The sequence below is a fragment of the Naumovozyma dairenensis genome, chromosome 6 (genome assembly GCF_000227115.2).
Source record: "Naumovozyma dairenensis CBS 421 chromosome 6, complete genome".
Taxonomy (NCBI): domain Eukaryota; kingdom Fungi; phylum Ascomycota; class Saccharomycetes; order Saccharomycetales; family Saccharomycetaceae; genus Naumovozyma; species Naumovozyma dairenensis.
Genome location: NC_016484.1, coordinates 914,435 through 936,750, shown reverse-complemented (window position 1 = coordinate 936,750; position 22,316 = coordinate 914,435). Strand labels below are relative to the sequence as shown.

At 35.4% G+C, this 22,316-nt stretch overlaps 8 protein-coding genes across 8 annotated transcripts; 6 read left to right on the top strand and 2 right to left on the bottom strand.

The window, feature by feature from the left end:
* Positions 1 to 36: 36 nt before the first annotated feature.
* On the top strand, positions 37 to 4,827 carry ATG2 (Atg2p; the record flags this gene model as incomplete). Its single annotated transcript, XM_003670906.1, has 1 exon — positions 37 to 4,827. The coding sequence occupies one exon, from the start codon at positions 37 to 39 to the stop codon at positions 4,825 to 4,827; it is 4,791 nt and encodes a 1,596-aa protein (XP_003670954.1).
* Positions 4,828 to 5,146: 319 nt separating this feature from the next.
* On the bottom strand, positions 5,147 to 6,664 carry ZWF1 (glucose-6-phosphate dehydrogenase; the record flags this gene model as incomplete). Its single annotated transcript, XM_003670905.1, has 1 exon — positions 5,147 to 6,664. One exon carries the CDS (start codon positions 6,662 to 6,664, stop codon positions 5,147 to 5,149), a length of 1,518 nt encoding a protein of 505 aa, XP_003670953.1.
* Positions 6,665 to 8,173: 1,509 nt separating this feature from the next.
* On the bottom strand, positions 8,174 to 9,694 carry NAR1 (iron-sulfur cluster assembly protein NAR1; the record flags this gene model as incomplete). Its single annotated transcript, XM_003670904.1, has 1 exon — positions 8,174 to 9,694. The coding sequence occupies one exon, from the start codon at positions 9,692 to 9,694 to the stop codon at positions 8,174 to 8,176; it is 1,521 nt and encodes a 506-aa protein (XP_003670952.1).
* Positions 9,695 to 10,750: 1,056 nt separating this feature from the next.
* Positions 10,751 to 12,121, top strand: LAP3 (bleomycin hydrolase; the record flags this gene model as incomplete). The annotated part of the gene is made up of 1 exon (XM_003670903.1): positions 10,751 to 12,121. One exon carries the CDS (start codon positions 10,751 to 10,753, stop codon positions 12,119 to 12,121), a length of 1,371 nt encoding a protein of 456 aa, XP_003670951.1.
* Positions 12,122 to 12,688: 567 nt separating this feature from the next.
* On the top strand, positions 12,689 to 15,190 carry KEX2 (kexin KEX2; the record flags this gene model as incomplete). The annotated part of the gene is made up of 1 exon (XM_003670902.1): positions 12,689 to 15,190. One exon carries the CDS (start codon positions 12,689 to 12,691, stop codon positions 15,188 to 15,190), a length of 2,502 nt encoding a protein of 833 aa, XP_003670950.1.
* Positions 15,191 to 15,692: 502 nt separating this feature from the next.
* YTP1 (Ytp1p) lies at positions 15,693 to 16,979 on the top strand (the record flags this gene model as incomplete). The annotated part of the gene is made up of 1 exon (XM_003670901.1): positions 15,693 to 16,979. The coding sequence occupies one exon, from the start codon at positions 15,693 to 15,695 to the stop codon at positions 16,977 to 16,979; it is 1,287 nt and encodes a 428-aa protein (XP_003670949.1).
* Positions 16,980 to 17,416: 437 nt separating this feature from the next.
* On the top strand, positions 17,417 to 20,431 carry SIN4 (Sin4p; the record flags this gene model as incomplete). The annotated part of the gene is made up of 1 exon (XM_003670900.1): positions 17,417 to 20,431. One exon carries the CDS (start codon positions 17,417 to 17,419, stop codon positions 20,429 to 20,431), a length of 3,015 nt encoding a protein of 1,004 aa, XP_003670948.1.
* Positions 20,432 to 20,921: 490 nt separating this feature from the next.
* On the top strand, positions 20,922 to 22,217 carry NDAI0F03860 (uncharacterized protein; the record flags this gene model as incomplete). The annotated part of the gene is made up of 1 exon (XM_003670899.1): positions 20,922 to 22,217. One exon carries the CDS (start codon positions 20,922 to 20,924, stop codon positions 22,215 to 22,217), a length of 1,296 nt encoding a protein of 431 aa, XP_003670947.1.
* Positions 22,218 to 22,316: the final 99 nt, after the last annotated feature.

Sequence of the window (22,316 nt, the reverse complement as noted above, 5' to 3'; positions counted from 1 at the left end):
AATACTATATCATTTAATAAAACAAATAAGTTGCTAATGGGGTTTTGGCTTCCACAAAATCTTCAAAGACGACTCCTACTTTATGTTCTCCAACAGATTTCCCTTTTTTCTAACATCGATACATCAAATATAGATGTTTCCATTGGTTCCAAATCAAAATTCAATTTTTATGAATTAGAATTAGATCTAAATGATATAGATATACCGAACGTTGAAATCAATAGAGGGTTCATCAAAAATTTAGATATACAACTAAATGTATCCGGCGGAGTTACAATAGAAGGAAGTGACTTGACTTTCACTATACGGCCTAGATTCCCTGAACAAAATAACTTCGATCAATTTGGTTTCTCTTTATTGAAAAGTATACATGATTTGACGAAATCTGTAGTACAATTCACTGATTCAGCTGGTTCTGAATCATCAGACGGTCCCGACTACGATAATGAAGAAGCTGATCCATCAACAAAAAATAAGACCGACGAAGAAACGAAGAAACAAGGTGGGACTATGAAAAATATGAGAAATAAAGCTGTAAATATGGTTCTCTCAAAAATATCGATCATTATACGAAGAATAGTAATAAACGTTTTACCTGAAATTGGGGAAGAAAGTGACCTGGTCATTAAATTGGAAGAAGTCTCACTAACTACAAGAGATAAAAATATACGGCATATATCCATGAAGGATATCAAAATATTACATAAGAAAAAGACAGATGACTCTGCAAAAGTTTCCTCGTCTGGGGCATCTTCTGAATCTGGATCTGATCGAATGATGCAAAGTATGTATTATTCTCGAATGGAAGGCACATCCATGTACATGAGTGCCATGGATACATTGATGGAATCCAAGCAAATCGAACAGAATCAATTAGAAAACAAAGAAAGGGGTGAAGCAATTGAACGACAGGAGGAAAACCTGGACTTACTGTTTTCCCTTGATAGAGGTGAGGTTAAATTCGAGGGTATCTCGTCTCTGGAAGATATCACTATAACTGATTTATCAATTGATATTGAGAAAATATATCTTTCTCTCCAAAAATGCATCCAATTGAAGAAATCAGTTTTAGTCGAAATATTCAAGTTCTTCCTTAACTGTCCAAAAACTGGTAGCGAAAAGACAACAAACACAGAACCATACAAAAGATTTCAAAAAGAACAGCATTTATCTGAAAATTCCAGCTTCTCCTTTTTTTGTATGAAGGAATTACTGCTTGGCATTAACGATAGCTTCGAATTATATCTTAGACAGCTAGTCGTCAATAAACAAGAAAATGAAGAATATACTCTTTCCATATTTTCCATTGGTTGTAACGCCGAAGATATAGGTATCTCTCACCAACATCATCCGGCACTGGAAGGTCTTTTAGTTAATGGGAGAAATAAATTCACACTGGATGATTCGCTAGAGGTGTCACTCAATTATACTTCCTTGAATCAACTAGTTGAATTCTATAAAGCATTTAATGTCTTTTTGGAATTAATTAATAGAAATCCTGAAAGGATTCGGAAGCCAATTGACACGCATTCAACTGCGGCAGTAAACATTAATATAGAGAAACTAGTAATATTTTTAAAGAATCCACAACAGACTTTAAAGATGACTATATATTCCACAGAGTTCGATACGGACAAAAATTCTTTGCAAACTGGAGAAATTGAACTGCTAAATGTAATCGAAGGGAAATGCCACGAACTCCTAACCATTTCAAAAATATCCTTTCATCGATCAAACACGAAGATCCATGCTACCTCATATGATGAAAACTTTAACTCATCAATTTTATTTACTAATGTCCTCTTAAACATCCAATCCATAACTCTTAAACACTCTTACAAATCACTAGAGGATATCGTTAGTTCTATAAAATTGTACCTTCTCCCTATGTTCGATAATCTTCAAGTGCCAGATACGAGGGAAAAATCGAATGCGCTGTTAACGAGAAGTATTAAATTTTCAAATGCTTCAGCTGTAACACATCAACAATCTTCATGTGTACTTTTCATTCTACAACTGGACACCATGAATTTTGTGATTAACAATTTTCTTAATAATCAAAAATTTGGTTCCTTAGAGGTCAATTTGAAAGACAGTTTATTTGCACTTACTGAATCAAATACACTATTATTTTATACTAAACATATAAATATAGGAAGAATCTTTGATGATTCCAATACCAAACAGAAAGTCTTATCTGTCATAATACCGAGCAACCAACAAAAGCCAACACTTTTTGCACAGAAGAAACATGATGGAAAATTGAAATTAACATTAAGAGATGTTGCTATACATTATTATGCGAAATGGCTTGGGCTCTTCAGAACGTTGAAATCTACTGTAATAGAGGTTGAAAATTTGATCAATGCATCCACTCTATTTGAAACCAATGAAGCTCCCAACAGAATTTTTTGGGAAATAAAATTTCTGAATTCGTCTTTAAATTTACACCCTTACCGTTTAAGTTCAGCATTGATTATTGTTTTAGATCGTTTTACTCATAATGGGAGGTCACCTACATTACATGTCAGGAGTATGTTGAAAAGAGGAACATTACTCTTAATCGATGACGTTTCGAACATCAAAACTTTAGACAAGCAGATTCCTTCTACTTTAATCGACTTTTATACACGACAGGGCTTCGTTACGTTAGGAAGATTGGATTCATTACTATTAACTACTCAGAGAGTCAAAAACTCAGTTACAATCGATGCTAAACTAGACCATCTTAACCTTTCTTTGTGTGCTGACTCATTTCATACATTGGTACAAACATGTATTGATTTGAAATATCCAGAAACATTCCCAGATGATCAGAAATTTAAAGTGAAGTTGCAGTCAAAGATAAACACTTTCAATGATGTAGATTGTACTTTCTTTGACAAATCGCACTATAATAAACCGAAAACGTCACCAGTTAAAAATTTTAGAGGTACAAATTTTAATAAAGAAACTGCTGAATATATGGAAATAATGGAAAGTTTCATCGATCAAGTTCAAAGTGAAATCACTACTGGATCAGATGAACTGTCCTTATTAGAAAGTTCGGATCACTACGTGAGTAGTTCCGCACCATCAAATTCGAGTTTGATCGAGTTCAAAGAACGCTATATTGACACAAGTCCTATAGAAAACGAGGATCCAATACTTAATGGGGAGGAAGAAAATATTGATGTGAAGCTAGATTTAGAGCTTTCCAAAATAATACTAAAATTGTTTGACGGCTATGACTGGAAGTATACACGTAAAAATGTTTCTGAAGCCATTGACCGGTTAGACAAAGATGCGTCCATTTCAAAAGAAGAAGAGGACAACTCCAGTACTATTTTGAATGCCACTGTTTTTGATTCAATTTATATATCAAATAATACATCAACTGTGAACAACCTTAAAAATAAAGTTACCAAAGATTTACAAGGTGGAAATGATACTTTCAAAACCATCAGTAAAGTCAATCTTCGTCCCTCTAAACATTATAAAGCGTTAGTTGAGATACATGATTTAAAGGTTATTTTCACACTCTTCAAGTTTGACCTGCCGACCGAAATGGAATCACATAATTCTGCTGATCTGTTGAATAGATGTGAACTTTCCATCGGAACTATTGACATAATTGATAATGTTCCAACTTCAACGTGGAATAAGTTTGTGACCCAACTTCGTCATGAACATTGGCCCAGTGGGTTACCAATGATCTCTTTAGATATCCAAATGGTTCGACCTATTGATTATTTAGCAGCTACAGAATTAATCGTCAACATGAATGTCTGTCCATTACGTTTGCACATAGATCAAGACATGTTGGATTTTCTAATAAGATTTGGTGAGTTTAAAGATAATAGGTTCGAATTAATTGATGAGTACCCTACAGAAGTGTTTATACAAAAATTGACTACCAATTCAATCAAGGTTAGAGTTGATTATAAACCGAAAAAAATTGATTATTCAGGATTGAGGTCGGGCCACACCACGGAATTAATGAATTTTTTTGTATTAGATGGATCTAATATCGTATTAAAGGGTCTTATCTTATACGGTCTGAATGGATTTGATGAAATATCTGATCATATAAAGGAAGTTTGGACATTTGATATAACTTCAAAACAACTCGGTGGTGTCTTAGAAGGTATTTCACCGATCAAGTCGTTTATACGGTTCGGCTCTGGAGTGAAGACTTTAGTGACAGTTTTGAAATCTGAATATAGAAATGATGGACATGTCGGAAGAACCTTACAAAAAGGTGGAGAAATTTTTTTAAAGACAACATCAGGTGATTTTATCAAATTAAGCGCTAAATTAGCATCAGGTACGCAATCCATTTTGGAAAATGTCGACGAATTATTTGGTGGTAGGGGCACAAGCGGTAGAATCCAGGAATCAAATTCTGAAGCTCTATTTAATATTGACACATTCTTAGATGAAGATCAGCTAGTTGGCGGTAGTAACCCTAAAGTTAGAGGGCATGGGCCATCAGCCGTAGTAATTGATGCATCTACACTTCAGGAAGGAGAACCTAAAATTGTTAGTCTATATGCAGATCAACCGCTAGATATTCATAGAGGGTTAGAAGAGGCATACAATTCCTTGGAAAAACATATGCATATAGCTTACGATGCAGTTTGGAAAGCCAAGGGTGAACTTAGAAAGAATGAAAGTGGAGCTACAGCTGCTGCTGTATATGTTGCCAAAGCAGCTCCAGTTGCCATTATTCGACCATTGATTGGTTTATCTGAAGCAATTTCAAAGACGTTACAGGGAATAGCTAACCAATTAGATAAGGATACAATACAAGATTTAGAAGATAAATACAAATCAAGGAAAAAGTGATGGAGAAAAGGCTTTCATTTATATACGGTATCAGTACAGGGCATACAGCATATAACATTAACTGTTTACGATAGTAACATTAGCTAAAAATAAATAATCATGCCAGATAAGAAATATCATCAGCCTTTAAATAATAAATTATTCATAAATTTCATTGAATCTAATTAAATAGGATGCGTCTATATACATATATATAATCTAACAACGTTCTGTTTTAATTATAGAAATAATCGTGGGTATGTAGACAGCAATACTATATTTCGCAGAAAATTGCTATTAGTCCATTAGTATACGAATGGGAAACCTATTCATAATTTATTCAATCAATATTTTTTGGTGTGGTAACAGGCCATGTATAACAATTATTTTTTTCATGTAAGGCATAACCGTGATTTTTCATATACTCTTTCAAACCCTTTGGACCTCTTGTACCATAGGGATAAACTTCTGGTTGTGGAGCATCAGGACCTTCCAAATAATTCAATAATGGTGTAAACAATTCCCAACTAACGTCCAATTCATCATTTCTTACAAAATTGGAATGGTCTTCTAATAATGCGTCTCTAATTAAAACTTCATAAGCTTCTGGGATCCAGAAATCTTTATATCTACTTGAATAAGTTAGATCTAAATCGGTGACCTGTGATTTATTTGATAAACCTGGTGTCTTGGCATTAAATTTCATGTAAACGGCAGCATCGGGTTGAACTCTAATGACCAATTCATTATTTGGAATATCACTAAAGACACCATATGAACTCTTATATTGTAATCTAATTTCTACCTTCCCTTCATTTAAGGCCTTCCCAGCTCTCATCATGATTGGAACACCTCTCCAACGTTCATTATCGATATGGAAAGTCATTGCTGCAAAAGTGATACATTTGGATCCCTTTTTCACAGTTTCATCATCCAAATATGCTGGTTTAGTACCATCGATGGATTTACCATATTGACCAATCAAGATATCATTGACATCAATAGGTTTCATAGCTTGTAGGACTTTAACTTTTTCATTACGAATAGATTCCGGGTTAAAAGATTGTGGTCTTTCCATAGTGACTAAAGTCAATATTTGTAATAAATGATTTTGCATGACGTCTCTAATGATCCCAATGGAATCGAAATACCCACCACGACCTTCAGTACCGAATGGTTCTTTAAATGAGATTTGAACACTTTGTAAATTTTCCTTATTCCAAGAAGCATTTAAGAATTGATTACCGAATCTTAAGACGGTTAAATTCTTGACTAATTCTTTACCCAAATAATGATCAATTCTAAATATTTCCTTTTCTTTAAATAATGGAGCTAAATCGTTTTGTAATGCTCTTGCAGATTCTAAATCATGACCGAATGGTTTTTCCACGATTACTCTAGTAAAACCATTTTCAGCATAGACTAATTTTTTAATTTGTTTTGCAACGCTTAAGAAGACACTTGGAGGTAAAGCGAAATAGAATAGACGATGTGGGATTTCCACGTTACATTTTTCTTCTAGTTCTTCAATATGAGCTCTTAAAGTGATGTACCCGTCATCAGTGTCATAATTACCGGAAACATAAGTAACCATTTTGAAGAATTCTTTAATCTTCAAATCTGATTGCTCATTAGTTTTCTTTAAATGTGGTTGAATACGTTCGGTAAGTTCTGCAATCGTCAATTTGGAACGTGCATAACCAATGATTTTGGTAGATGGATCTAAATAACCTTCCCTGTAAAGACCGAATAAAGCTGGGAATGTTTTCTTTTTGGCTAAATCACCAGAAGCACCGAAGACTACGATGACCGTATTTCTTTCGAACTTAATTGGGGTTGGGACTTGTTCTGATGGCATTTTTGTTGGTGATTATAAATATAAGACAAGTTGCGATGGAGATCTTGAAAAATTACTAGAATATTCAGTCGTGTACTAATTGCTTTTTAGGACCCTAATGATTTAAATAATAAGGCTGATAGGCATTTATCCAAATTGAGGAATAGAAAAAAAGGGCGTTTCCCCCGTGAAGATTGACCATAATATACGTATTGAAATTTGTCACTTTTTATAAATATTTCAGTAGCTAGACTTATCAGTTGAGTACAGTTGAGTTCAGTTGGGTTGAGTTCCCCTTCCCGGAATTTCCACACTTTGGAGGTTCCTAGTTCGGCAATTAAAAGACCGCTCGTTCTGTTTCTGTCTGTCCCTCTCTCTGGGTGCCCACCGGTAATTAGACGGAATTCCCCTGCCGAGCCCGACGGCGGTGTTATCCTCGTTCCAGACCTACCCTCATTGCATACAGGGTAAGGGTTAGGGTTAGGGTTACCATTAGGGAGAAATAATGGAAACACCATATAAGACGGAAATACTAAATACGTCTGCTTGCAGGTGTAACTGTTCCGCCCACAAACCGAGGGTAAGCCCCATAGAGGCCCTAAAACCTAGGGAGAATGGTAATTTCGTAACAGGGTTGATTCTGATGTTACCCTATCGTTGCTGTGGTGGTGATCGATATTCAACCCTTTCCCGCCCGAAACCAGAGCAGAAAATTCTTACGTAACGTATGATTGAATATACGTTAAGTATGAGGTGGACGAACAACAAAAAAAGGGAACTTCTTCACAAAAGCGGCGTTTGCGTGTCGGATGGCGTATTTATGTAAACTGTTCCACGGTCGATAATCTTCAGTGTTGTGAAGTTAGTAACAAGTATTGGGAGAATGTATGGTTCAAAGAGACCGTAAAATAGAGCCCAAATTAACACCTCAAGTATTTGATTTTGAATGCGATGCCCACTATTTTCATCAGTAACTACTGCTCGTTCTTGAAGTGATCATATGGATAAAACTTGTCGATTCAGTTCGTTAAGAAAATAAAGATATAGTCAAAGCACTGCCCAAATGGTTTGTAAAAAGTACTTCCTTTTTGTAATGATTGCCTTATGCTTGGATATTTTTATTTTTCAAATTTTCACCCTAGTACTGCCAAGTCATATGCTATTCACTTTTTACTAGTATATTGCAGATTATCAAGGAGCCTCCGATTACCTTTCAAGACATTGTAGTCCCCAAAATTTGGGCAAACGATAATCTCTTATTAGCAATCATCGTAATTATTTCTTCGTTGTGGTATACAAGTAAGAAGAGAGTTCCGTCTTTGAAAATTCTTCTCTATCCCCTTCTTAAAGTTAGCCGCCCAGCCCTTCCCTACGTTAAAGAAACTTTTCGTATATTATTGTACGCACTGCAAAATAGATAATACTTTACATATACAAATGACAAAACTGTTTCTCAATTAAGCACCTTTGTACCTCTATAAACAGATTAAATGCATAAAATATGAATGAATATATACCTACGTCTAAAGTTTACCATGTGTTTCCCACAGTAACCAAATCCTTTTCTTGATCTTGTTCCACAGCGTGGAATTCATATTCGTATGGCCTAGACCCGCTTTTCGATGTTTCATCCAGCATTCTACCCATCTTTATTGGGTCGACTAAATTAAATGATTTTGAATATTTATCGCTCAATTCTTGAGCTAACGCTCTCTTTCTTACTGTACTTTGTTCGTTATTTATTAACCCTCCACCATTAATACATCCACCAGGTGATGCATTCACTTCGATATAATCTGTTTTGTATGGATCGGCAACTAAAGGTTTATTAATAGCATTACTGTTATTTGACAAACTTAATTTCTGCATTTGAGTAGATGTGTTTCTTTTCCTTAATACTTGAATTTTCCTTTTGGCTCCATTATTTTTAATGGATTTACGATCGAGGTTCCGTACCATATTTTGAATATTTCTAAACCCTGATAATTCTGCTGACGACGCAATGGTACCACGATTAATATCATTTGGATCTATTAATCTATATTCGACCACATTACTATTCTTCCCTGGAATTTCCAAAATTTTTGTACCAGGGTTTAAATTTTGCATTTCAAGAATATATTGATACGCATACCCACCTGAACTACTACCTGAATTAGAAGACCAATGAATTCGAGGATCCCAACCTTCAGGCGACATCTCATAGAATAAATTTTCATCTTGAATTCTATATGAATTGAAATCAACTTCTAATTCTTCTAACATGGAAACGAATTCCTTTGGTGTAATGACACAATGAACTTCATTTTCACCATCAGGTCTTGAAGCTTCTAATTTCTTATCAAAACAGGGCATCAAAGTCAAGTGATACATTTGTTCGTCCTCAGCAAGGCTATCCATCAGCAAAGACCCTGTTATTTGTTGTGGTGATTTAACATTCAACAATAATGGAACCAAATTAGGTTTAGTCTTTTCAGTATAAATGACAAACCCAGGACATATGGCGGACAACATTGGCCTTTCATCTAATTTCCCCTCTTTCTTTAATGCAATTAATTTATCATTAGTTCGACTTATAGTCAAATTCCTACCCATTTGGGTCCCAACAACATATTTCCCCTGGAAATAATTCTTAATGAAATTCATAAAGCAAAGATCAAACTCCTCTATGCTCATGTCATAATTATCTGCCAACGAGATCCTACATTGTGGTGCAATACTAACACAAAGTATCTTCTTCTTGTTATTCACCGTTTCATTATCTTCTTTGTCCGCGGGTAGATCATTTAATTTCTTCCAATCATTCAAGAAGACAGAATAACTTTGCCTACTCAACATAATTTCTTCACTTGAAGTGATACAACCAGAACAAGCAAGACAATCAGATAATGTGATTGATACTTTTTCTAATTCGGTAGGTTCCTTGCTGACTTCATATTCTCCCTTATCGTTCACATTAACGGGTTCCTTGTTGATCACTGTGGGTTTGGTACATGCTAATGCCGGACTAATGAAATCGTTTAAATCTTCTTCTGATAGTAACGTACTCATGTTGGAACAAAATTATTCTTCTTGATTTACTGTGATATAAGTTTGTCTTGCACCTCTCACAGATCAATAATAAGAAAAAGATGAAGTGAAGATGTTATGTATAAATGTATCCTTAGCGTATAAATATATCTATATATAAAGGGAGGAAAAAAATAATTGTTGCATTAGTAAGATGATTCATTACGTAGACTCATTAGTAATTATGGTTAAAATTTCAGTTTCAGTTCTTGCGATGCGATGAGACTATATATTTTTTCACTTTTTTATGTGTGGTGGGTGCCAAAACGATCCGTTGTTGGTGACACGGATACATTCTAGACATTTGACATAAAACGAACGGAAAAAGCAAACAAACAAGGGAATATTCCGCTTGGATTTTGCGTCGTTTTTTGGAGAAAGATGTGTGATGATGTAGCATTAGAGCCACCGGGGCTCTCTGTTCTTCTACCCGGGAGTTATCAGTGTGATATTGATTACTTAATAGTGTATATGTTGGTCCACTATACGCGATCTGTCCTTACTTATTTAGGTTTTAGATGAGATTCTTTCAAATTCTCTTTTTTATTACTGTGTCGATTTATATACTCGACATTATGGTTCGCTTGAAGAGCGTTGATCCAAACTACATATATTCATTCACACAAATAGAGTGCTCGTTTAATTCGTTTCTACCACACAACCTTGAAACAACCTTGAACCACCTTGAAACAACCTTGAACCACCTTGAAACAAATATACACATACGGGGGCCATTTACATATCCATCTCACCTTCATCTTCAACTGGATATGGACATGGTTATGCAATTTGTTCTGCGAAAATTCGCGTCGGAAACAAACACCAAGAACTTTGACACATTTTACTGTTTCCGTGCAGAAAGGAAAAAGAAACATTCGTACGTGGACCAGTTGATTATATATGTAATATAATATAACACAACATAAAAGGGTCGTATCTTTCAAACAAGTTTTGCTTCCACTGAAAAAGACATACTTGAACTCTTGTAGTCTCTAACAAACAAATAGTAAATAACAGCATATATCTTGATTAGAAAACATGTCTTTAGAAATCGAACAACTAGAAAGCTGGGAATCTGAATTCCAGACCGACTTAACCTACCAATTATCCTCCACCGTCTTAAAAAACTACAACGCAGATGACATCCTATTAAACAAATCTCGTCTATTATCCCAAGACCAAAGAATCTACAACACCAGAATCTCAGACATTGAAAACATTACACCAGTAACCAACCAAAAGGCCTCCGGTAGATGTTGGTTATTTGCTGCGACCAACCAACTAAGAATTCAAATCGTCAAAGATTTAAACTTGAAAGATTTCGAATTATCTCAAGCATACCTATTCTTCTACGACAAATTGGAAAAGGCAAACTATTTCATTGACCAAATCATTGACACTGCTAAGACTGAAACGGATGATGATTCAAGATTAATCCAATACTTATTGGAAGCTCCAACAAATGATGGCGGCCAATATTCTATGTTTTTAAACATCGTCAAGAAGTACGGGTTGGTACCAAAGTCTATCTATAACGATTTAGCTTACTCTACTACTGCTTCTAGAAAATTGAATTCCATTTTGACTTCCAAATTGAGAGAATTTGCGGAAACTTTAAGAGTTAATATTAATGATATGGATAAAATTAAAGAATTGAGAACTTCCATGCAGAAAGAAATTTATAAATTGATGACTATGTTTATGGAAGTACCACCAATTAAACCAAATGAAAAGTTTGTTTGGGAATATATCGATAAGGATAAGAAAATTGGTCGTATTGAATGTACTCCTTTGGAATTTGCTATTAAGTACGCTCATTTGGACTTATCTGATAATAAGAAATTACCCGTATCTTTAATCAATGATCCAAGACACGAATATGGGAAATTGATTAAGATTGATCGTTTAGGGAACGTTATTGGGGGTGACGATGTTATTTACTTGAATGTGGATAATGACACTTTATCAAAATTGGTGGTAAAGAGATTACAAAATGATAAAGCTGTCTTCTTTGGGTCTGATACTCCTAAATTTATGGATAAATCTCGCGGTGTCATGGATGTCCAATTATGGAATTATAATGCTATTGGATACAATTTGCATCAAACAAAGGCATCAAGAATTAAATATCATCAAAGTATGATGACCCATGCAATGTTAATCACTGCTTGTCATGTGGAAGAAGGTAAAGAATTACCAACTCGTTATTGTGTTGAAAACTCTTGGGGTAAAGACTCCGGTAAAGACGGGTTGTATTTAATGACTCAAGATTATTTCGAAGAATATTGTTACCAAATCGTTGTCGATATGGAAGACTTACCAAGTGAATTACAGGAAAAATTCTTGTCTGACAAAGAAGAACCAATTGTTTTACCAATCTGGGATCCAATGGGTGCTTTAGCAAAATAAGAGGGACCAAGGCAAATCGTTCCTATCTTCTGTTGTACATACGTCTTTCTAAAATGATTAGTAAATAGATATATATTTGAAAAAAAAAAACTGTTCTTAGACTACCAACATTCGTTAAGCCATATATATTAATATAATACAAGAAAGAACCATTACATTACAATTGTTCCAACTTCTATCACATCGAACCTCATTGAACCAGCGACATGTGAAAGGATATTTATTACTGCAACGTGCCACAACTAAAACAACGCGAGAACAATTTTTAGAAGTGAACTACGTAAAGAACACAATTTACAAAAAAAGTTGAGTGAAAGACAATCCAGTTTTCGTTAGAGCTTCACAAGAGAATTACCTGAGGGTATACTAATTACGAGTTTTCAAGCCGTAATATCCCTGTACATATAAGAATTCTGTCCTTACGCAGCTGGAAACGATTCTGGTTCCGTTTAAACTGCTTATCTGAATTTTTCAGATAGAATAGAATACCTTTAAGGTAAAAGAGGTTACCAGAAGTACCGATCAACTGAAAAACTACCAAAAGAAAATACTGTCAAATACTCAAGAATGAAACTACTGACACCGATATCTAATAGCTGTCTACTACTTTGTACGTTACTAACAAGCTTACTGTTTTTAACAACACTCACAATGGCATCCGACTCGTCATCACCAATCCCTTCGAAAGATCACAATACAAAACAATACTTCGCCATAGAAACGGAACTAACACCGCAGGAAATACTCCAGGACTACCCCAATTGGCAATACGAACATCCCGCAAGAGGAATCCCGAACCATTACGTTTTCTCCCGACCATTATTATCCATCACCAACAAGAATAACCTGAACAAACGTTCCCTTGCCAACGAGGAAGCAGATGATGAATCAATCCTATCATTTCAAGATTTACCATCTCTTCAAAACCATCTTTTTAAGAGAGCTCCAGTACCACCACTAGACTCCAGTCTGATCCCTATCAAAGATGTTCAAGATAAATTGCGTATCAACGATCCATCATTCCCTAAACAATGGCATCTAATCAACCCTGAATTTCCCGGTAACGACGTCAACGTTAAAAAGTTATGGTATGAAAATATAACAGGGGAGGGTATAGTCGTCGCAATAGTGGATGATGGTCTTGATTATGAAAACCCTGATTTGAAAGATAACTTTTCAGCTGAAGGTTCATGGGATTTCAACGATAATACACAATTACCCAAACCAAGATTGGCTGATGATTACCATGGGACAAGGTGTGCTGGTGAGATTGCTGCTACGAAGGATAATGGATTTTGTGGAATTGGTGTCGCTTATAATGCAAAAGTTGCCGGAATTAGAATCTTGTCTGGTGAGTTGACTGCAGAAGATGAGGCAGCTTCATTGGTTCATGCATTGGATGTTAATGATATTTATTCTTGTTCTTGGGGTCCCAAGGATGATGGGACTCATTTACAAGGACCTACAGATTTGGTTAAGAAGGCAATGATTAGGGGGACTTCTGACGGGAGAGATAAGAAGGGTGCCATTTATGTATTTGCAAGTGGTAATGGTGGTGCATTTGGTGATAATTGTAATTATGATGGTTATACAAATTCTATTTATTCAATTACAATTGGTGCTCTTGATCATAAGGGGTTACATCCACCATATTCAGAAAGTTGTTCTGCTGTTATGGCAGTTACGTATTCTTCCGGATCAGGCGAATATATTCATTCCACAGATATTGGTAATAAATGTAGTGATCATCATGGTGGGACATCTGCTGCCGCACCATTAGCAGCAGGTATATTCAGTTTAGTTTTACAAGTGAATCCAAATTTGACATGGAGAGATTTACAATATATTTCCATTTTATCATCTAAACAAGTTAATGTAAATGATGGCAATTGGAATAAAGGTGCCCTGGGTAAACCATACTCGCATAAATATGGTTATGGGAAGATAGATGCCTATGAGATGGCGAATTTGGCCCGTGATTGGGAAAATGTTAATGCACAATCTTGGTTCTATTCCAAGACACATAATGTTTCCAAATCTACCAATGTGGTGGCAGATACTCTGCAATCCAGTATTAAGATTGATAAACAAGATTTAGAAGACGCAAACTTGAAAAGAATTGAACATGTTACTGTCACTGTACATATCGATACAGTTGTTAGAGGTGCTACCACCATTGATTTAGTATCCCCAGACGGGATGGTTTCCAATTTAGGTGTCATAAGGAAAAGGGATGTATCATCTGAAGGTTTCCAAGATTGGACGTTTATGTCTGTTGCTCATTGGGGTGAATCTGGAGTTGGTGAATGGAAATTGAAAGTTAGAACCACGCAAGAAGGAAATGAAGTCAAATTTAAGACGTGGAGGATCAAATTATTTGGTGAGTCCATAGATAGTTCTAAGGCGGAAAGATTTATTTTTGGCAATGATAAAGAGGAAGAAGAAAATAATAAGGGTGTTTCTGAAACTGTTAGTAGTCCTATTTTATCAGCCACAGATTCTACAAGCATAACATCTACTGCAGTTCCATCAATCACTATAAGTCCAACATCCACAAATACAAGTCCTGAAGATTCAGAAGGTATGTCTAGCGATACAGATCCTAATGTACCAAACAAACTACCATCTCCTGAACAAGCCATGCATTATTTTATTACATTATTCGTCCTTGGTGCCATTTTCCTACTGATATATTCAATGTTTTTCGTCAAATCGAGAAGAAGAATAAGAAGATCAAGAGCCGAAGCATACGAATTTGATATCATTGATTCAGATTCAGATTATGATTCTACGTTTGATGGCAGCCTAGCTTCTAACCCTGGTTTGGCAGATGCCTCTACTCATGTTGATGATTTTGATTTCGATCTCTCTGATGAAGATCACTTATCTTCGGACCTTGCTAATACTGACTCAGCCAGAATAGACGGGATACTACAAGAGAATCCATTCAAGGACGCTTCAGCGTCTACGGATACAGTGATGGAACCAGATTCACCAACAGCTAATGACACTCTCATACAGAAGGACACGCCATCAGCTAATGATGCAACTAATGTAAGTCCGAAATAACAATATCAATGACATTCAAGAAACGAGAAAAAAAAAGTACAGACATAGACTCTCTATATAAGTTGTTATCTACCGAGACTTTATAAAATGTAAAATAACAACATAAACGACTGTATTTATTTAGTAATATGTGTTCTATATAGGGTATGCTTTATCAATTATATTTTCAGGTCTTCCTGCTGATTGGGACCATTGTCCATCAATAGTGTTAAATAAAAACCGACACAGAAGTAGTAAAATAATAATAATAATAATAATAATAATAATTATAATAATAGCGCGAAAGTGGCATGGCGTTATGGTTATGTAAATAGGGTAAAGAGACGATGGGGGAAACAAAATGAAGTAAGTTAAAATACAGACAGGTACAAACAGAAGGTCCAAGACAGTGGCTCTGCTTATTTATAGATAGAAGAACAACCTCAATTGGGTTACAAGATTAAAATATTTGACGAGAATACAATACACAGACTTTCTAGCAAAAACAAGAAGACAAGACAGGATGATGATGCACATGGGAGGTGATCCAAACGTAACATATACAAGACCTGACATCATCTACGCAGGTTCTCGAACCACTCATTGGCTATTCACCGTTGCTCTTTCATTTCTATTACCATCCATCTACACAGTTCTAACGTTCGCTGGAAGGTTGAAAAGTTCGTTATTCTTCCAAATAATTGCTGGAATCTATTCAATCATTGAAGTTTGTTTCTTATCTTTCGCTGACAATAGTGGGATTGAGAACATCACATCCCGCGTTATGGGCATTATATTATGTATATTGATTTGGCTAAGCATCTTCATTGGTGCGTTGACCTCTGGAACATCGTTCTTAATCAAGAATAAGAAATTAGAGAAATTCGTCTCCAACACAGGGGAGACCAAGTTGACGTACGTTCATCGTGGGATGTCCTTCGCTAGCGTTTTACTTGGTTGGTTGAAAGTTTGTATGGCTCCTGTGGCCATGTTTGGTTTCTGTAGAGATAATCATACGGGCCAATGCTTGGCTCATGGTATCATGGGAACTGCATTCGTTTGGTATGGATTTGTTTATTCTTTTGCGTTAGTCATACCTCGGATAACAAAATCTCAAGAAACATCATATTCACAAGATCATATTGATAGTTGGGTGATGTGTATCTGGGGAATAGTGAACACTTTCACGGAACATCGATGGGGTAGAGAAGATTGGTTTACACACGATTATCAACATACTGCCATGGGTATCATATGGTGGGCTGGTGGTATATTGGGAATTTTCTTATCAAGGAATGGTAAGAGAACATTTGTACCCAGTTTATTGATAGTGATCACTGGCTGGGCAATGTCACAACATCATCAACATTTGGAAGTCAGTACAAATGTTCATTCATTTTTCGGAACGGTGTTGATGATAGGAGGAATGTTAAGAATTGTTGAAATATGTATTATATTGCGTGACAAGAAATATCTAGACCAGATACTCTCCTTCCAGTATTTGTCACCCTTCTGTTTGGTATCAGCAGGATTATTATTCATGGGTGCCACTGAGGAACAAATGATATTGGTTCTTCGCTTGGGAGCAGATCATAGTTCTTACATCATGGTCGTAATGTCTGGTGCATTTTTAGTCTTCTTCTGGATGCAGTTGTGTTTGAATACATACTTGCATTTGGTTCAGAGAGAACAGATAGGGTTCCTTGATACTTATCCAACACTATTGAATGCCCAACAGCGTCAGGACCAGGATGAGAATGATGAAACGTTCGAACTTGAAAGAGATGTTTCAGAGAGTTTGGATATTTAGTATTGAGTGGAAACCATCCCGAAGCAAAAAAACACCCTTGCAATCAATTGGATAGCTGAAACAAATGCCTTATGCCCAATGTGATAAATAAAATAAACAAATATATATTCATACATATATCTAGTCTATATTCCTTTCTCAATATTCAGCTTTATACAATTCTACATTAATATATTATGTCTTCAACTTTTAATTTTTCAGTGGAAGGTTTCGAGGGAAAAAGCAGAGGAAACGTCCCCGGAGCTGACGAAAATGAAAAAAGTGCTGATGGAAAATTTAAGACATTGTGTTAGCTATTTTTGAAAAGATACATAGATGAATGAACTTAACTTTCTTGAGCTGTCGATATACCTTACAAGTTAAACAGCATTTTGAGTAAAATAATCTGTGGATCGAACGACTATCTATTCTGAGAAGGGATTCAAGTATTACCATAAATGTCATTAATAGGGCAGCATCCAGTATCATGGTCCAAGAATGGCGTAATCGCATACGCTGATCCCCATTCTCCAGACGCAAATTTACGAATAACTTTCCTGGAAACCATCAATGGTATCAATTGGAGGTTTCATCCACCCACAAAATATATTCTTCATCCTCAATTGCATGAACCACAATTTAGTCATTCATATACGCTAAATACCGCACCTTCTGCATCTGAGCATTCAAATTCAATGACAAGTTCAACGATTGGACTCCATCCAACACCGACTAGGACAGTAACCACTGCCAATACAACAACAGTTTCGAGTATACCTCCATCTGCTGGCACTAGTGTACATTCCAAGGGTAATCCACAATTCTTCTACAGCATTACAGGTGTGTATTGGAATAATTGGTTAAGTTTACCAGGGGACATGTTAGCTGTATGTGATGAACTTGGAAATTTAACAATGATGATCGCAGGGCAGCAACCAAATGGTGCGAACACTTTCGAAAGATTAACCATGTTGTTCCAAGATAATGTCTACAAGATTTATAACCATGTCATGTCTTTGAAACCATCTACGTCTATACCACTAATAACTGAAAAATTTGAAAGGAAACATACTAAAAAGGAATATAATACTACTATCATGGATTTCGAATGGCTAAGTGCAACCAAGATAACTATGGCGGCTAAATTTTGCGCATTAGATACAACGTCAAATACTTACAAAAATAAACTTCAACAAATTCCACCTTATGGTGTTTTCCATCCTGCATTTATGAAATATGCATGTCTTGGTATTCGTAAAAATGGTCAAATAAACTTTTGGTACCAATTCTCGAATTCAAAAGACCATAAAAAGATTACTCTGCAATTACATACTTCCGTAAACCAAAGGACGAAAGAATTAGATTGGTTAACTTTCGCCAAGATAACTCCAATTGTCGAAGATCAATGCATGTTAATATCTACTTATTCCAAATTAACTAATAAATTAATATTCTATGAACTACATGTGAATTGGAATGTCAATGCAACCAAACCAACAGCTTTAAATGACCCCACGGTGAAAATCCAACAGATTTTAGAAACAACAATCGACCCAGTTGATAATGAAGGTAATCCTCTTAAATTATCAAACATCCATATCATGTCTAAGACACCTACTGAAAATGATCCATCTCCAGAAATATTGTTAGTTTATGATATAATGGGTTCTCGGAAAACGCTTGTTAAACGATATAAACTGGTAAGAACACAATTACCCTTGGATTTTGTATCTATCTTAAAATCTGAAAATAATTCTGGAGGTGGTCAATATCTTAGATCGAATAGATATAATTTTATCCATCAAGTTGATCTCCCCTTAGAGAAACGTGTTAAACAAGTCACAACCGAATTGATAAATGGATTTATCACATTTTATTTTGAAGATGGCACAACGATCGTATATAACCAAGGTGATTGGAAAGTAGAAACGGAAAGGTTATTAAACCAACCTCTCTCAGGGAATTATAATAATTTAGTTACGTCAATGCTAAGCGTTAATTTCCAATTTCCCAAACTTCCTAATTTAAGTGCAATCGAATGGGTTCGTGTGTCACCGTCATTAACAGGTATAATCGCTAAGATAGCTAATAAATCTACTCCTCAATATTTCCCTCTCATGAAACATGATGTGACTGATACTTCAAAGGATGATTTGAACGCGACTGCCTTTGCCTTTGCGTATGTAATTGGTACATATAGACAACTATCCGCTGAAGATTTGACCATTACATGTAAAACACATTTAATGCAAATTGCAAAATTAGATGAAAACCGAGCAAAAAATTTCGTAATGTTGATTGTAGCACGAATTTATACATTTTTAAATGTCTCATTAGATCCACCAAAGGAAATCATGGATAAGTTTCTGACAGGTAGACAATTTCAAAGAATCACATTATTTCAATTGGAATTAGGCACATGTTTCGATGGAAGTAATTTGGATGAAATGGCAAGACTCCTTTTAAATTTGAAAAGTGCACATTTCGCATTTAATGGCGTTTCAAGAAATCTACATTTTGCCATTGAACAAATAAATACAACAAATGCTGCTCAACAACTTGCAAGTGGTAAGACGTTCCAAACGGTGTTTTCCAAACAAGATTTGATCTATTCTTTGATCCCAATTGCTAAATGGTTTGTAAAATTTATTACTTATATGATACAAGAATTGTTGATATTGATAAATAATCCGCCCAATAAGGAGAACACTTTAGTTATTGGTGTCTTTGGTTCCAAAGTGTCCAGGATGTTAATATTATTAATCCTAGTTGAGATAAAGAAAATAGTTCAAATAATCACTAAATTTCCTGAAAATACCTATCCAGTCTTGAATGAATCCTCATATTATTTGAGGACTGTGCTAAGTGATTCGCCAGTGAATTTTGAAAAATTCGAAACATTTTTAGTCGATGTTAATAATAAATTTTCAGCTTATAATGAACAACAACAGAAGCTAAATCCACAAAGTCAATCTACTCAAATGTTAAGGGAATGTTCATTATTGGTGCGGGCTGAAGTTCTGCCAGAATTTTCCAAAATTGGGGAGTTTCTTTTGGCTTATTCTAACAATGTTTTAATTTCACATGTAGATGCGGCAAGAGTTTATTTCTGCGATACAAGTGGGTTAAGGATATCAAGCACAGAATTGTTTCGACCTGAATATTGCAAATTATTGCAACCGTTAGAAAAGGGGTTAGTTATTGATCCAGATGATAATCCAATACTACCGTTAAATCCTGGTAGATTTAGTCCGATGGTATATGATGGAATTTCCTATGATCGATTTACTAAGCAAGAGGTATCTGAAGAAAAGATAAAGAGGTGTGCTAGATGTGGTTGTGTGACTAGAGCTGGATATGTTGTTTCTAATGATAAGACCATTACCTCTACAATCATCACTACAAAGAGATGGCCCAGTATGTATACCAGAAATTGCACATGCTCTGGGATGCTTTACGAGCTAAGAATATAGCGCATAGATGTACGCAATCAACAAAATACAATTAGACACTCGTATATACATCAGCTATAAAAAAGCTTTACAGAAGACTTTCAATATATATGTAGTATATTTTTTTTGCTAATTGATGCCATTTCTACGAAGAGATCTAGAGATCTACGTAGACCCTTCTTTTCAAACCACACACTCTTTTCTTCGCCGTGTGGCGTACCGCATTAATGTGTTCGTGTGCGCCTTTTAAGATTTACACGTAAACCTTGAAAAATTTTGAACTGGGAAAGAATTCAGTCTTGGCATTTCTATCCATAATTCCTTCGATGGAATGTTAAATAATCTCCTTACATAAATCGTGATAATGAATTAACTTTTAAGTATTTATTATTAGCTGTTATTAAAGTGTTTGTTCTATTCCAAAAAATCAAAATTATTAACGAGCTCTTAAGTGTATTCACCGAAATAAATCAAGTTAAACCAACAAAGGTCTTATAGACGAAAAAGAATCATGGACACATCAAAAACTTTGTCAAGACGATATACAAATGATTCTCGAGAGATATTTCTTGTATCACAACCAACGACTAACCCTACGTATCCCATAATATCCAACCAAGTGTCTGCTTTAAATACAGAACCAAACAAATTACACCCCGACTTTGGGATAGTAGCAGATCATACGCCGAATTCGCAGATAATCAATAAAGAACTTGAGAAGAAAGGCTATGGGAGCCCTCTGAAAACTGAGATGGGGAATCCCTCAAAAGAGAGTATTGTAAGCGGTACGAACTCTCCAAACCTGACGAATTCTTCATCTTCTGTCGATGATGTTAGTAGATCAAGTACAGTGGAAAGATTCAAAACTAATCATGTCTTGAAGTTGAAATTACGAGAAATACAAATTCTTAGAGAATCATGGACTTTAATTTTAGCTGACGAACCGACGAATTCACAACTATCTCAATTTTATCAAAGATTAAATAGCTATAAAAGGATTGGGTTGCACGCATCCACTGCACTAAATCCAAGATTATCAGAATATCGTGGTCTACAACCTAAGAATAAGAATATCGAGAGTTTCAAATATATACCAGCATCTGATCAGTACGTTTCTAAAGCTATGTTTTGTACACAATTTTACGAAAACTTGGTATTGGCTAATCCACATATGGAGGAGATATTCCCAACGATAAGACATCAAACATCTTCGTTTGCAAAAGTTGTGAACACTCTTATTAAAAACTCGGAAGATTTGAGTAAAGTGGATAAAGTTTTATATGGTATAGGCAAAAGACATGCGAGGATTCTAGGTATTCAAGCACCTAGTTTTGAAGAAATGGGTGTAGCATTCTTAAAGACTTTCCAAGATCGATTTGGTGTATTATTCACTTGGGAACTGGAAGAAATATGGTCTCGAGTTTATTCATATTTGGCAAACTCTCTTTTGATGTGTGGACGAGATTCAGTTTTGAAAATAAAACCTCAAACTGATGCCTTAGACGCAGTAGAATTCCCTGTACCAGGTTTTATTGACGAAGGTTTATCTTCATCTTCGAGTACGCGGAAAAGCATTAAAAGTAAACGACAACAGGCCTCACCTGGTAATGTTCGTCCTGTACCATCTGACAAAGTGAATATAACTAAGTTACAAACTGTCAAAACCAACGTTGCTATCGGTTTTAGTGACTTAAGCGATGATAAGAGCACATCATCATCCAACCGACTAACAAGACTTAAGACAGGAAGTGTTAATCCTATTTCCAAAGTAGAACGTCAAGTTAAAAAGGATTGTATCATTATGTAGTAGTACAAACAACGACATACCCGTATTTATTTATTCATCATTTATTCATTCGTTCAATTATTTATATCCTTAAAACCAAGCTACACAGCCTTCTCGCCA